Genomic DNA, 14,541 nt, shown 5'->3' with positions numbered 1-14,541 from the left:
GCGTCCAGACTCCCCCGCGCCCCGATCCCCCCGCGCCCCGAACCCCTGCGTCCAGACTCCCCCGCGCCCCGTTCCCCCCGCGCCCCGAACCCCTGCGTCCAGACTCCCCCCGCACCCCGAACCCCTGCGTCCAGACTCCCCACGCGCCCCGGACCCCCACCGCGCCCCGTTCCCTCCCCCGCCCTGTTCTCCCCCCCCCCCCCCCCCCGCCCCCCGTCCCGAGGCCTCCGGGCTGCGGGTCCGCCCCGCCCCGCCCCGCCCCCTCGCCCGCTCTTCAGTCCGAGGAGCTTTGGGAACTTTCTAGACGGAGTTCAGCCGGCCCCGCTCTTGGCCTCCTGCGCGGCGGCGACCCCCGCCCGGTCCCCAGGCCCGGAGGACCCGCGGCGCCCTCCCACGGCTCCCCACGGAGTGGCGGCCCCGCTGCGGTGCCGGACCCGGACGGGACCCCCGGTGCACGCGGCGCCCCCGCGCCCCCCGCCGCCCGCGCTCCCGGGGGCCGACCCCGAGCTCCGGGCCCCGCGGCGGGCGGGCGCCATGGCGGGGTGCTGCTGCCGGTCGGCCGAGGAGAAGGAGGCGCAGCGCATCAGCGCCGAGATCGAGCGGCAGCTCCGCCGGGACCGGCGCGCCGCGCGCCGCGAGCTCAAGCTGCTGCTGCTCGGTGAGTCGGCGGGGCGGCGGCGGCGCCGGCATGGGGGGCGGACATCGGGGCGGACATCGGGGCCGGCATGGGGGGCGGACATCGGGGCGGACATCGGGGCCAGCATGGGGGGGGCGGACATCGGGGCGGACATCGGGGCCGGCATGGGGGGGGACATTGGGGCGGACATCGGGGCCGGCATGGGGGGGCGGACATCGGGGCCGGCATGGGGGGGGCGGACATCGGGGGGCTGACATTGGGGGACCGACATCGAGGGGCCGGCATCCGGGCAGACATCGGGGCCAGGCATCGGGACGAGGGGGGGGGGGCAGACATCGAGGCCGCAGGGGGGCCTGCGGGGCGGGCTCTGCCTCCTCGTGGTTCCTGTGGATGGGGGTCACGGGGCTCGGGTACCAGGCGCCCCGTCCGTCTGTCCGCTCTGTCCGGCGTCGTGGCACATCGCTCCAGGTGACTTTCCCAGACCCCTCCTCCCCTGCCTGGGAGCGGGGCGCGGGCTGACCCCCGCCCTGCTGGTTTGGTGGAACTCCCGCTGGGGCGCTGGGACGGTGGCAGGGGCTCCGCCTGGCGCCCTTCGGGGTTCAGCCCTAGGCGGGGGTTCAGCCCTTTCCTGGGGTTCAGCCCTTTCCTGGGGTTCAGCCCTTTCCTGGGGTTCAGCTCTAGCCTTGGGGTTCAGCCCTTTCCTGGGGTTCAGCTCTAGCCTTGGGGTTCAGCTCTAGCCTTGGGTTCAGCTCTAGCCTTGGGGTTCAGCTCTAGCCTTGGGGTTCAGCCCTTTCCTGGGGTTCAGCTCTAGCCTTGGGGTTCAGCTCTAGCATTGGGTTCAGCTCTAGCCTTGGGGTTCAGCTCTAGCCTTAGGGTTCATCTCTATCCCTGGGGTTCAGCTTTAGCCTTGGGGTTCAGCTCTATCCCTGGGGTTCAGCTTTAGCCTTAGGGTTCAGCTTTAGCCTTAGGGTTCAGCTCTATCCCTGGGGTTCAGCTTTAGCCTTGGGGTTCAGCTCTATTCCTGGGGTTCAGCTTTAGCCTTAGGGTTCAGCTTTAGCCTTAGGGTTCAGCTCTATCCCTGGGGTTCAGCTTTAGCCTTGGGGTTCAGTTCTAGCCTTAGGGTTCAGCTTTAGCCTTGGGGTTCAGCTCTAGCCTTGGGTTCAGCTCTAGCCTTGGGGTTCAGCTCTAGCCTTGGGGTTCAGCCCTTTCCTGGGGTTCAGCTCTAGCCTTGGGGTTCAGCTCTAGCCTTAGGGTTCAGCTCTAGCCTTGGGGTTCAGTTCTAGTCTTGGGGTTCAGCTCTAGCCTTGGGTTCAGCTCTATCCCAGGGTTCAGCTCTAGCCTTGGGTTCAGCTCTAGCCTTGGGTTCAGCTCTATCCCAGGGTTCAGCTCTATCCCAGGGTTCAGCTCTAGCCTTGGGTTCAGCTCTATCCCAGGGTTCAGCTCTAGCCTTGGGGTTCAGCTCTAGCCTTGGGTTCAGCCCTAGCCTTGGGGTTCAGCCCTAGCCCCTGCAGGTGAGCCCGACGATGTGCTGTGCCCCGCAGAAGGCCCAGCAGCTGCTCCACCTGTCAGACTCAGAAAACCGCGGGGGGGGGGGGGGGGGGGGGCAGGCGGTCACCTCCGGAGCCAGGCGGTGTGGTGCGGGCCTGCAGCCCTCGCAGGAGCAGCGGTCTTCCCCGACCTCTGTCCACCACTCACCGAACAGCGCGCTTCCCAGACGTGGGGCACCTGTCGATTGGTGAATACGGCTCAGCCGTCGCCATTCAGAATGCGGAAGGCAGAGGCCGCATGGCCGCCTGGACGTAGCTAGGAGAAAGGCTGTCTTCAGGCCTGGGCATTGGAGGCCCTTTGTGTTTAATCTAGCATCAGGAGGGCCTGGTCTGGGGTTGGAGGCATGGATCGGTGGGTAGAGTGCCAGCCCATGAGCAAGGCGTCGAGTGCTGAGTTCCAACAACAAAAAGTAAGAGAAAAGAGGGCCAGGTCTGATTTTCCCGTGGAGCGGGAAATCTGCAAGTCCAAAGTGCTGACCGCAGACTCCACGCTGCCCCCTACCCCAAGGCCCAGCTGCAATCTCCCCCCAAGCCTGCTGCAATCCCCCCACAAGGCCCAGCTGCAATCTCCCCCCAAGGCCCAGCTGCAATCTCCCTCCAAGGCCCAGCTGCAATCCCCCCAAGCCCGCTGCAGGTTCTCAGGAGGTGGACAGTGCCCAAGGGGCCGCTGAGAGCTAGGATGGATCGTGCAGGAGTTTGGGAAGGGGGTGGGGTGGGGCTTCCCCAGGTGGCGAAGGAAGGGACTCTGTCCATGGGGCACTGCGACCCCAGTGGCCCTTCCAAGTCTAGCCCAGAGCTCGGGAGGAATGGACAATGCTGAATTGAGTCTGGCCTTACCAGCTATTATCAAGGGAAATAGTTGGGAGGGGGGTGTTGAATGACAGTTTGCTGCCTTGATTGATAGTAGTGAAGGCTTCCCTTGTGTTCCTGCCCAGACTCACTCCCAAGCAAGCAAACAAACAAACAACACAGGAGTGGACCTGGCTTTGCTGGCGCACTTTTTCTTTTCCAGGGCAGACAGAAACCGAGCTCGTTCTGAACTGCTCAGCTCTGTGCTAGGGTTTGAAGCATGGTGGCTGCAGTATACCAAGAGCTGACCATGCCTGCCCTTTGCTTCAAAAAAGATACAGTAAGCAGAGCCATTTGCTGAAGGAAAAGGCTTGCTTTGGAACTCGCAGTGGGGGGGGGGGGGGGGGATATGGGTAAGTTGCTTATCTTAAAAACCACATTAATCCAGGTGATGAGAAAGCCTTCTGAATTCCAGAACCCCTGCCTGGCTCTTAATGCTCATCTGACCTCCTGTGACCCCCTTGGAACCATGAGCAGCTGGGACTGGCAGGCCTGCCTTCTCAGGGATCATTTTCCTGTGACACACAGTTTCCAAACCTCCTGCAGTTCAGAATCTCAAAGATGGGCTGCTTAAAAAGTTCAGTTTGTTTCTTCTTTTCTTTTCTTTTCTCTCTCTCCTTTCTTTCCTTCTTTCCTTCCTTCCCACCCTCACTTTCTCTTTCTCTTCCCTCCCTCCCTCCCTCCCTCCCTCCCTCCCTCCCTCCCTCCCTTCCTTCCTTCCTTCGGCTAACTTTGAACCATGATCCTTGGATCTCAGCCTCTTGAGTAGCTAGAATTATAAGTGTGGACCATCAGCACCTAGTTCTAGTTTCCTTTATTGTAGCATAGTCTATTTCTTTTGAGTTGAAGGGAGAGTCAGTGACTCCGAAGATAGAAGGGTCATACAGTTTGAGTGGAAAGTTCAACAGGTCTCAATAGTGGGTGGATTACATCTACTGCAGAAGAAACTAGACCCAGAGAAGTTAGTCCATGGCAAGAAATGGTAGATTTGCTCTAGAAGAAACTCCGCTTTGCAATGGGAGTCGGGATCCAGGCCCGGAGCCAGTGAAGCAGGTGTCTGCAGGAGGCTGTTAGCAGACCGTGGTGGTGCCGGGACTTAAGGAGAGCGCGATCCGTGTCCGGCCCAGAAAGGGAAAAGCCGCTGTGTAGAGGAATCGCAGATGCCGGGGTCACATCTCACTGGGAGGAGGTGTGGAAAAGCAAGGATAAGGCTGAAATTCTTCATCAATTCCTTACATTAAAGTAAGGCCAAAAGGAATTCTGATAAGAACAGTGTAGTATTTTGTAGAAAGAACATGTCTGGACTATAGCAATGAACTGAGAGGAAGATGGCATCTTTTATTTAGTATCAAATGAAGCTTGATGTGGTTTTTAATGGGGCTGAGTATCTCCAACTCTGATAGCTTAACTTTGAACATATGCCTTGTCTCAGAACTCTCTGGAAAGAAGAGGAGTTGGTATTTAACTACTCTGGCTATATTTGTTTGCTAAGGTTACCATAATCACATACCAGACTGGGAGACATTTTTTTTTTTAACCATCTCAAGGCCAAGATGGAGGTGTCGGCAGGTTTGGCTTCTCCTTGGCTGGTGGATAGCAGCCTTTTTATGGTGCATTGCACATCCCTGGTGTTTTTTACTGGCTTAGGCCCTACCCTAAAAGCCTTGCCTTATTTTAGCCCCTTCTTTAACAACTTTGTCTCCAAATCCAGTTAGATTCAGAAGCATCGGAGGTTGAGACTCAGCCTATGGGTGGTGACAGCATGACAGACTTCGGCCCTGAGCTCCGTGCAGGGTTCCTGTGTGCGTTCTTAGGCTGGCCTGCCTGGGTTCCAGTCCGGACTCTACCTTTTCTTGCTAAGGACTTCGTCCGCTGGGTGTTTTCCTGGCAGTGAGTGTGTGGTCCGTGCAGGTATCGTGGCTCTCCTGAGCATCTTCGGGCACCAGTGAGGCGTCATTTTCTGTTTCAGTTCACCAGTTGTGGACTGCGTGGCAGTTTGTTCACATTTTTCTGGTAGTGCTTTAACAGACATGTTTGGCTCTGAGATTCTTCTGGGAGGCATCTGGTGATGGTAAAGGGTGAGAATCTGGGGTGCTGTGGGGTACCTCTTAGGGGTAAGGTTACTTTGAGGTTTGTTTGGCGTTATTTTTAAACCAGTTTGAGAATTGTGTTCATTATAACATGGATATTAATATAAAATGGTTAAATGTGGGCTTGGGCCGTTAGACGCTGCAGAAAGGGGACCTGCATGGCTTGCTCTGTGCTGCCCTGCTTCCCTCCGAACGCAGCAGTCCGTGGCACGCTCAAAGACAGAGCCGAGCACCCCTCTCTCCTGCCTTCCAGTCATATCGACTCTCTGAAATACAGACTGGGACGCACAGGAAACGTCACCCATCACAGGAAATGTTACCCATCACCACATTGTCATTTTTTGGTGCATATAAGCAGTTGTGTAAACAGACGCATCCTCATGAGCTAGACAAGTCCTGTCAGTCCAGAAAGTTCCCTGTGTTCCTCAGCAGCCATCTTCCTCCGCCAGATCTTTTTTTTTTTAATCTTATAAGGTAGAAACCCTTTCAAGAGAATAAATATATACGGTTAAGAAGATACAAGGAGCAAGTGTGTTCTTTTTGCAATTCACTGGGATTAAAATGATTGTGTTCGCCTCCATTTTTCTTGTGTTTGAGAGGAGCTTATTGCATGGTGGTTTTCATCTCTAGCTCCCTCAGGGGTTTTTTCCCCCTAAAAATAAGGATAATGTCTTTTATATAACTACAGCCCAATTAAGCATCAATAGACGTAACTGTGATACGAGCATTGTGCCTATCATCTTGCATAAACACGTTATGTCAGTCGGCCCAAGAATGTTCTTGGTGACATTTTCTCATTCGCAGCATGGAGTCCAGTGTGGAGATTGTATTTGCTTCTGTCTTTTTTAGTTTCTTTCATCTGAAACATTTCTATGGGCTCTGGTTGCTGGTGATTATTTTGAACAGTTCAGCGCCCTCTCCCTCCCCGGTACCAATGGATCCGTCAGTCTCGAGACTGTCTGCCTTTCTTATCACTAGAGATTATGACTTCGTGTGTATTGCGTGGATGACGTCTTGCAGCAGTCACTTCTGGATGCACGCTGTGTCCCTCTCCTTCTGTTTGGTTGCTGGGTTAGGAAGTTGTCCGTTCTATCCATTGTATCATAATTTTGTGGAGAGATTCTTTCTGGCATGCTACAAACACATTGTGCCTCGTGAAGATGCCCTGCTTAATAACCTCTATTTCCAGTTCTGGGGGATGAACCCATGACCTTGTGCATGCTAGGCAAACTGTCTGCCACTGAGCTACAAATGCCCTCTTCCGGTTATGCTGGCCTGATCTAGAATCGTCCACATGATGGCTGTGGATGGTTTTCCTGCCTAGTCCTTGCCTACATCCTGCTTGGCCTCTATCCCAAGAGCCTTCCTGGTGTCCGGACTCCTCTATCACAAACTCAGCAAACTCATTTGGTGCTCCCATTTTGCAAGATTTGGGTGATGAGCCCCCCCTAAACTGGCATCCGTGATACAGTGGCGGCCCCTAGGTTTCCCCCCCCCCCCCCCCCCCCCCCGCACTCCCGTAGTTTCTGCAAAACAAGACGCTCCAGGCTGTTCCCTCCCATGCAAGCCGTCAGCCATGTCTCCAAGGGTCCTGCCGGCCTGCGGTGGAGAAGAGCGTCTTTCCTTTGAAGAGATAGCCAGTGCGCTAATTCCCACCAACTGCCCTTATCTGAAGAGCCAAGTTTCTATGGCATGTCAGTAGAGGATGAAAACTTGGAGACTTTTTAAAATCTTACAAACTGTGAGCAGTTACAGAGTGGAAAGATCTCACAGTAAAGTACAGCATTAAGCAATTTGAGAAAACACCTTAACCCTCAAGATCTCCCCCTCCCCCTCCTTCCTGCCTCTATCTTCCCTCCCTCCTCCCTCTCCCCTTTCTCTTCTTCCCCTTACTCCCTCATTCCCCCTCCCTTTTCTGCCTGCCTGCCTGCTAGCCTCCCTCCCTCCCTCTCTCCCTCCCTCCCTCTCTCCCTCCCTCCCTCCCTCCCTCCCTCCTTCCTTCCTTCCTTCCTTCCGCTAAATGTGGGGTTTGAACTCAGGGCCTTGGCATTGTTTTTGTGCTAGATGAACCACAGTTCCACTTCTGGATTTTTGGTGGTATTTGGAGATAAGAGTCTCACAGACTTTCCTACCAGGTCTGCCTTCAAACCACAGTCCTCAAATCTCAGCCTCCTGAGTAAGGATTACAGATGTGAGCCACTGGCACTAGGCTTTTCTTTTTTGTGAGTCCTGGGGCTTCAACTCAGGGCCCGGGCACTGTCCCTGAGCTCTTTTGCTCATGGCCAGCTCTCTTTTGCTCCATTTCCCCCCTGCTCTCACGTGAATTACAGAGGAACACTACTACAGGAGCTCCCACTTCTGAGGTGAGAGGTGAGTAGCCAGGAAAAAGGATTTTCAGTGAATGTCATAGCAGAGCTACTGAAGACAGAGGTCGAAGTTCAAACACAGGGACTTTCTTTGGAGGAAAGGATTCTCACCCGGCCGTCTAATAGAATTGGTTGTGAATAACGAAGGCTGTGCATGAACGATCGTCACGGCAGATGCGGTAGGAGCTGTTCCTGCAGGGACGGCTGCCATTGCGTCTGGGTCCCATCCATTCTCTCTGCAGCATCCTGATGCTCTGGTCTGCTGTGGGTCTTCCTCCGCAGCCAAAGGCTAGGCGTGCACCGCTGTCAGCGCGCATTCCAGCGCTCCACATCACATCCATGGCTGTGGCGGAGTGCGGATGCCCGACCCGGGGCCGGCAGCCAGGGCTGCAAACGTTGTGAGGGAAAGGAGGTGCGCCAGTGGAACTCCAAGGGCTAGAACTGAAGGAGGGGTGGCAGGAGCCTCTCCAGCAGCCCTAATTTCATTACCAGCGCTGGCCTTCTGCCGACGTGTAAATCCACTGCGCTGCCCAGAGCTCTTGGTTGCAGATCGTTTAAGCAGAAGAATGATTTATTGGCGAGGACGCAGGGAAGTTGGCGGCAGGGGGAACTGGAGAGCAGGCGCAGGAGCCTGGCTGCCAGTTCTGGATTGGGAGCACACCGACAGAAGAGTCCTGCCGGGGCTCCGCGCGCCTGCCAGGGCTGCTGCTGCTGCTGTCCTGCAATCTTACACCCCGGCATGGCTGCACATCCCCGGCCATCCATCCTGTGTGCCCTGCACTTTGCAAACACTTGTCTAGTTGCAGACTCACTGCCTGTCACCTTGAGGCTTCTTCCCAGTGAGCCAAATGCATCCTGGGATGTGCATGACTTTTTTTCATCCTTTGAGTGAGCATAGCGCATAGGACATTTCAGGTAGATGCTGTCATTAGAATCCCACAAAAAGAGTATGAATGCCGGGAGGCGGTGGCTCATGCCTGTCATCCTAGCTACTCAGGAGGCTGAGAGCTGAGGATCATGGTTCAAAGCCAGCCTGGGCAGGAAAATTTGTGAGATTCTTATATCCAATTAAATACCCCCAAACCAGAAGTAGCATTGTGGCTCAAAGTGATTGAGCGCTAGCCTTGCGTGGAAAAGCTCAGGGACAATGCCCAGGCCCTGAGTTCAAGCCCCACGACCGCCAAAGACAGTATTGGTGTGTGTACTTGCGTGGGCAGTACAAAGGCTTGAACTGAGGGCCTTGTGCTCTTGCTTGGCTTTTGTGCTCAAGGCTGGTGCTTGACCACTTGAGCCGCACCTCTGCTTTTGGCTTTTTTACCAGTTGATTGACGGTAAGACTCTCACAGATTTGACTACCTGGGATGATTTTGAACTGCGATCCGCAGACCTCAGCCTCCTGACTAGCTAGCATTATAAGCAGGCGCCACCAATTCCCCGTGAGAATGAGTATGTTAAAGTGTTTAAACTAGTGTCTGGATGCTGGTTGAATAAAATTCTGCTGCCCGTAAACTTCATAGGCAAGAGCCTGGGCTGCTTTCTGGCTTGCTTGGTGTTTCTCCCCCCGGCCCCCAGAATAAGATGGGTGTTCAGTGCTTGACAGTGCTCCTCCTTACCACAAGTCTGCAACAAAGATCGGACGTTAGAAAGGGAGAAGGAAGTGCAGTCTTCTCTAAGAGGCTTGCGCATCGCCAGCTGAAAGAAAAATCTAAGTACAAGCTTGTCGACAACAGAAGCCTGCCAAGGAAAGGAAGCAAATTGCTTTAAATATCAAGGCTATACTTAGTAATGTGGCAGCTTTTTAAAAATTAAGCATCAGGTGTCTATTGTATAGGGCTGTGGGCATTTCACACTTGTATCTCCTTACCTCAGGAAACTCCCAAAGCCAGCCAAGCAGCACTGTCTCACCGGCTAAAACAGATCCCTGGTCTTCACTCTTCTTCCCATTTCAGGGCAGTCGCTGCCCTCCTGCAAACAGGCCCTTCTTCAGGCTGCTTTAAAATCAGTGTAGATGGTAAGATTGTCTTGCTTAAATCCAGTGTCTCGCCAGGCACTAGTGGCTAACACCTGTAAGTAGCTATGCTTAGGAGGCTGAGATCTGCAAGCTCTGGATTTGAAGCTAACATGGGTAGCAAAGTCCTCAAGACTCTCTCTCCAAAGTAGCCAGCCAAAAGCCAGTCTGGATGCCTGGTTTAAGTGGCAAAATGCTAGCCAACAATTGTAGTTTCTTTTTATTGTGAAAATACTGTACAAAGGGGTTACAATTACATGGGCAAGATAATGAGTACATTTCTTATCAAGCATTGTAGCCTCCTCCTTTGTTTCCCCTTCCCATCCCCCCATCCCTTCCCATCCTCCCCCCCCCCCGCCCCACGATCCTCCCTGCTCTCCCCCCCCCTCCTGCACCAAAGTTGTAAAGTTTGTTTTCGACATAACAACTTGTACATCTCATTGTTGCAATGGGTCTACCTGTATCCCTAGTTAAACGATCTGTTTTTTCCCTTCCCCTCCACAAATTATACTGACATCAAATACATAGAAAGCAGGGGTTATACTGTGGGGGAGGGACATACAAAGCAACAAAGAAATAATCTTATAAATGTGTTAGAAACAATCGCAAGAAAGAAAAAAGACATTTGAATCCTTATTTTGGGGTTCATTTCACCTAACATCAACTTATTTGACCTTTTCTGCTTGACTCAGACATATACTAGTTATTGCAAATAAGGGAAACCATGGGACCTATGTTTCTTTGGGCCTGGCTTACTTCATTTAATATAATTTTTTGCAAGTCTTTCCATTTCCTAACAAATGGGGCAATGTCATTCTTTCTGATGGAGGCATAGAATTCCATTGTCTATATATACCACATTTTCTTGATCCATTCATCTACTGAGGGGCATCTGGGTTGGTTCCATATCTTAGTTATGGTAAATAATGCTGCAATAAACATAGTTGTGCTGGTAGCTTTAGTGTGGTCTTGTTTGTAAACATTTGGGTAAATGCCCAAAAGTGGGATTGCTGGGTCATAGGGGAGCTCTATGTGGAGTCTTTTGAGGAACCTCCATACTACTTTCCAAAGTGGGTGAACAAGTTTACACTCCCACCAACAATGCAGTAGGGTTCCCTTCTGTCCACATCCCCTCCAGCATCCGTTGTTATTAGAGTTCTTGATTGTAGCCATTCTGACTGGAGTGAGGTGGTATCTCAATGTTGTTTTGATTTGCATTTCTTTTATGGCTAGAGAGGTTGAGCATTTCTTCATGTGTCTATTGGCCATCCTTCTTTCCTCTTCAGAGAAGTTTCTCTTTAAGTCTTTTGCCCACTTATTTATTGGGCAGTTGTTTCTTTGAAGATTTGTTGTTGGGGGATTTAATTTTTGAGTTCCAGGTATATTTTAGATATGAAACCCTTGTCCGTTGTATGGCTAGTGAAGATCTTCTCCCAATCCATGGGCTTTCTAATGATCTTGCTAGCTATGTCCTTTGCCATGCAGAAGCTCTGCAGTTTCATGCAATCCCATTTGTCCAACCTTTCTTTGATTTGTTGTGTTTCTGGGTTTCTATTAAGAAAATTTCTAGCCAAACAATTGTAAGGCCCTAGTTCAAACTCTAGTGCTGGCTTCAGAAAACCAATGTCGTACATTCACATTTGAAATGAATTCCACACGCCCCATGTCGTTCTAATTCCTCCTTCCCTCGCCTCACTGTCTGAAGCCGCACACACACACTGCCTTTCTGTGTTTTGCATACCACAGACTTCTTGCCTCTTGATCTTTGGTCTTATCTCTGCTGTCTGGAACATTCATTTTCTGTTGCCCATTCTCTCTCCAGGTATGTGGCTGTTTCTTTATCTTTGCATCTCAACTTACAACTTCCTCTCTCTACAAGGCCTGTCCCAGCCACGTGACTTCTGCATCATGGCCTCCTAGTTGCTCAATTCCATTGCCCAGTGGTGTGTGTTCACTGAAACTTTGATTGCAGAGTTAACCTAGATTGTGTATGTGGGTACTCGGGGAATTCGTTCCATCGGCCAATTTAGTGTTGGTTATTATTACTATTGTGTGTACTGCTCCTGGGGCTTGAAATTAGGGTGTGAGCGCCATCCCTGAGTTCTGCTTCTAGCTTTTGGGTGGTTAATTGGAGATAAGAGTCTCAGACATTTTGACCCAGGCTGGTTTCAAGCTACAGTCTTCAGATCTCAGCCTCCTGAGTAATTAGGATTACAGGTGTGAGCCACCGGTACCCAGCGGTGTTGATTATTATTATTTTTTTAATGTAAGGTCTCACTTTCTATCTGGGCCCAACTAGACTGTGATGCTCCTATTAGTGCTTTCCAGTGTGGCAGAAATGACGGGGCATACCACTGCTCCCAGTTATTGCTTAAAATAAAATCTTTTGAAATTTCAGGCTCTGAATGACCTTGAACTTGGATCCTCTATCTCTGCCTCCTGTAGGTAGGATGATAGGTTTGAGCTGCCATACCCAACTTGGCCTGGGATTCTTATTTGCTCAGTCGTTGGCTTTCTACTCCTTGACTGAATGAACATGAACAAGAAGGTCTGCCTATGTCCTATGTGCTGCTGTGCTAGTGACAATGACGCCGAAAGCAATTGCAACAAAAGGAGGACTTTTACACACATGCGTCAGTCTTCAGCTAATGACAACGTGTAAAGCTGGTCTCTTCACCACAGAGTGTGCCAACCTCCATTGGATGGAGGGGATGGGGAAGGTCAGGGTTAATGACGAGACTTGGCAGACAGCCTGGGCGTTGGCAGAAGGACCAATGCTGAAGTCTACTTTCTTCTTTGCTTTCTTAGTGTGTGGAGGGTCTGGGCACTGTCCTTGAGCTCTTTTTTTTTTTTTTTTTTTGCTTTAGCACATTGAGCCACAGGCTCTACTTCCAGCTTTCTGGTGGTTAATTGAAGATAAGAGTTCTACAGACTTTGTTGCCTGAGCTGGTTTCGAACTGTGATCCTCAAACCTCAGCCTCCTGAGTAGTTAGGATCATAGGTGTAAGCCACCAGTGCCTGGCTAGGAGACGAGTTTCTTTGTTTTTTTTTGGTGGGTCGTGGGGCTTGAACTCAGGGCCTGGGTGCTATCCCTCAGCTCTTCAGCTCAAGGCTAGCACTCTACCGCTTGAGCCACAGCGCCACTTCCGGTTTTCTGGTGATTTATTGGAGATCAGAGTCTCACAGACTTTCCTTGCCCAGGCTGGCTTTGAACTGTGACCCTCAGATCTCAGCCTCCTGAGTAGCTAGGATGACAGGCATGAGCCACCTGTGCCCCGCTCAAGATGAGTTTCTTAATTGCCAATTCATTCTTCCACTGACCCAGAAAGGGCTTCATATTGAGTTTCTTCCTTTCTAAGGCAACATTAATGGTTAGACATGCTGTTGATCTGAGAGCAGCTTTCCAAACGCCACCCTTGTCAATGTGCATGTCCACCTAGACTTCTCAACCTCAAGAAATAAGTCCTGGGATCAAGGCTCCACGATGACTCTCTTTGCTTTCCTTTTCCCCTAAGGAGACCATACAGATGTACAATAAAGCAAAACTGCTGTAGTTATGGGATGCTATTCATTGTCCTGAAATCAGCTTCAGTGCTGAAATGAGATTAGAAGAGACCTCTAGGCAGTGCCTGTGCCTCCAGACTGCTTTCCAAAGTGGTTGCCAAATACTTAATTCTTAATAAATGTTTTCTAGAAAAGCTAGCAAGCAAATGCTAAGCATTTAGGTGACCCTTGTACACACCTCATCAGTGTGAGGTAGTACGGAGGAAATCTATCTTACTCTCCTAAACATCCAAATATTGATTCTAATGTAATAAAATCATACATTAGTATAAAAGAATATTTAATATCATATTCCAATATCTTAAAAGCAACATAAAAAGAAGGTACAGTCTTGCTATGTTGTTTGGGCTCCCATTCAATCCTGAGTTCGAGTAATCTTCCCGTCTCTGCCTCCAAGTAGCTGGACCACAGGTGTGTGTTTCTAGTGCTAGCTTACTGCTCATTTTGTTTGTTGTCTTTAAGAATTTTTTTATTTAAAGAAGGAAAAACTAGGTCTTGGATGAAAGAAAAAGGAGATACAATTTCTTTTTTATACTTAAAAAACTTGCTACTATAAAGGTGGTGTACAGAGAGATTACGGTTACATAAATCAAGTGATGAATAAGCCTCTTTTTTTTTTTTTTTTTCAATATGGGGCTTGAACTGGGGGCCTGGGTTCTGTCTTTGAGCTTTTTCACTCAAGGCTAATACTCTACAAGTTTGAGTCACAGCACCATTTCCGGTTTTCTGGTGGTAAGAGTTTCATGGACTTTTCCTGCCTGGGCTGGCTTTGAACCGCGATCCTCAGATCTCAGCCTCTTCATTAGCTAGGATTATAGGCGTGAGCCACCGGTGCCCAGCTTGAGTACTTTCTTTCTGGACAGGCATTCCCAGTCTGAAATGTGTGCGATGAGAAGTGTTCCACAGTTTGGATTTTTCAGTTTTAAGAATATTTGCTGCGTATAATGAAATACCTTGACAGAACCCAAGTCCAAACTCGGGTTTGTGTTTTGCGTGTGGCCTCAGGGCGTGTTCACGCGGGCTTTCCGCGTGCTTGCCCCGCCGTGGTGCCGGCAGCGTGTGAGTGTGAGATTGCACACCTGCAGCGTCACTCGAACTCTTGGCAAGGTTTCGGATTTTGGAGTGTTCTGGATTTTGGATATTTGGATTAGGGTTGCATTGTCTGTCCTGAGTTCAAACACGACCCATGGTTTCTTCCCTTTCTATCAACATTTTCAGCTATGTGAGAATGAACTAAAAGGGCCCTGAGGACTGAAGAGGATCAAAGTGGTTTACATATTTGCATGTGATATCGACATCACATATATTTACATGTATTATATGTATTTATATTTATACGCACATATATTTCTGTGTGATACATGTATAAAATATGTATATGTAGGATAGAATGATGGAATCTGGCAAGTGCTGTTGGGAGGAGTGGAAGATCTGTATGCCGGCCGCTCACCCTGTAAAGCCAGCTAAACAGGACGCAGAG

General features: G+C 50.9%; 1 protein-coding gene across 1 annotated transcript in view; it reads left to right on the top strand.

The window, feature by feature from the left end:
• The first annotated feature begins 530 nt into the window (after window positions 1-530).
• Window positions 531-14,541, top strand: part of Gna14 (G protein subunit alpha 14) — a 133,232-nt gene continuing 119,221 nt past the window's right edge. Inside the window, exon 1 of the mRNA XM_042665606.1 lies at window positions 531-658. Coding sequence (XP_042521540.1) covers window positions 535-658 — 124 coding nt within the window. The 5' untranslated portion in view covers window positions 531-534. The remainder of the gene's footprint in view (window positions 659-14,541) is intronic.

Source organism: Dipodomys spectabilis, unplaced genomic scaffold (assembly GCF_019054845.1).
Source record: "Dipodomys spectabilis isolate Male_0828 unplaced genomic scaffold, ASM1905484v1 ptg000335l, whole genome shotgun sequence".
Lineage (NCBI taxonomy): Eukaryota > Metazoa > Chordata > Mammalia > Rodentia > Heteromyidae > Dipodomys > Dipodomys spectabilis.
The sequence above is the reverse complement of the archived record's forward strand: the minus strand, read 5'-3'. Positions and strand labels throughout refer to the sequence as shown.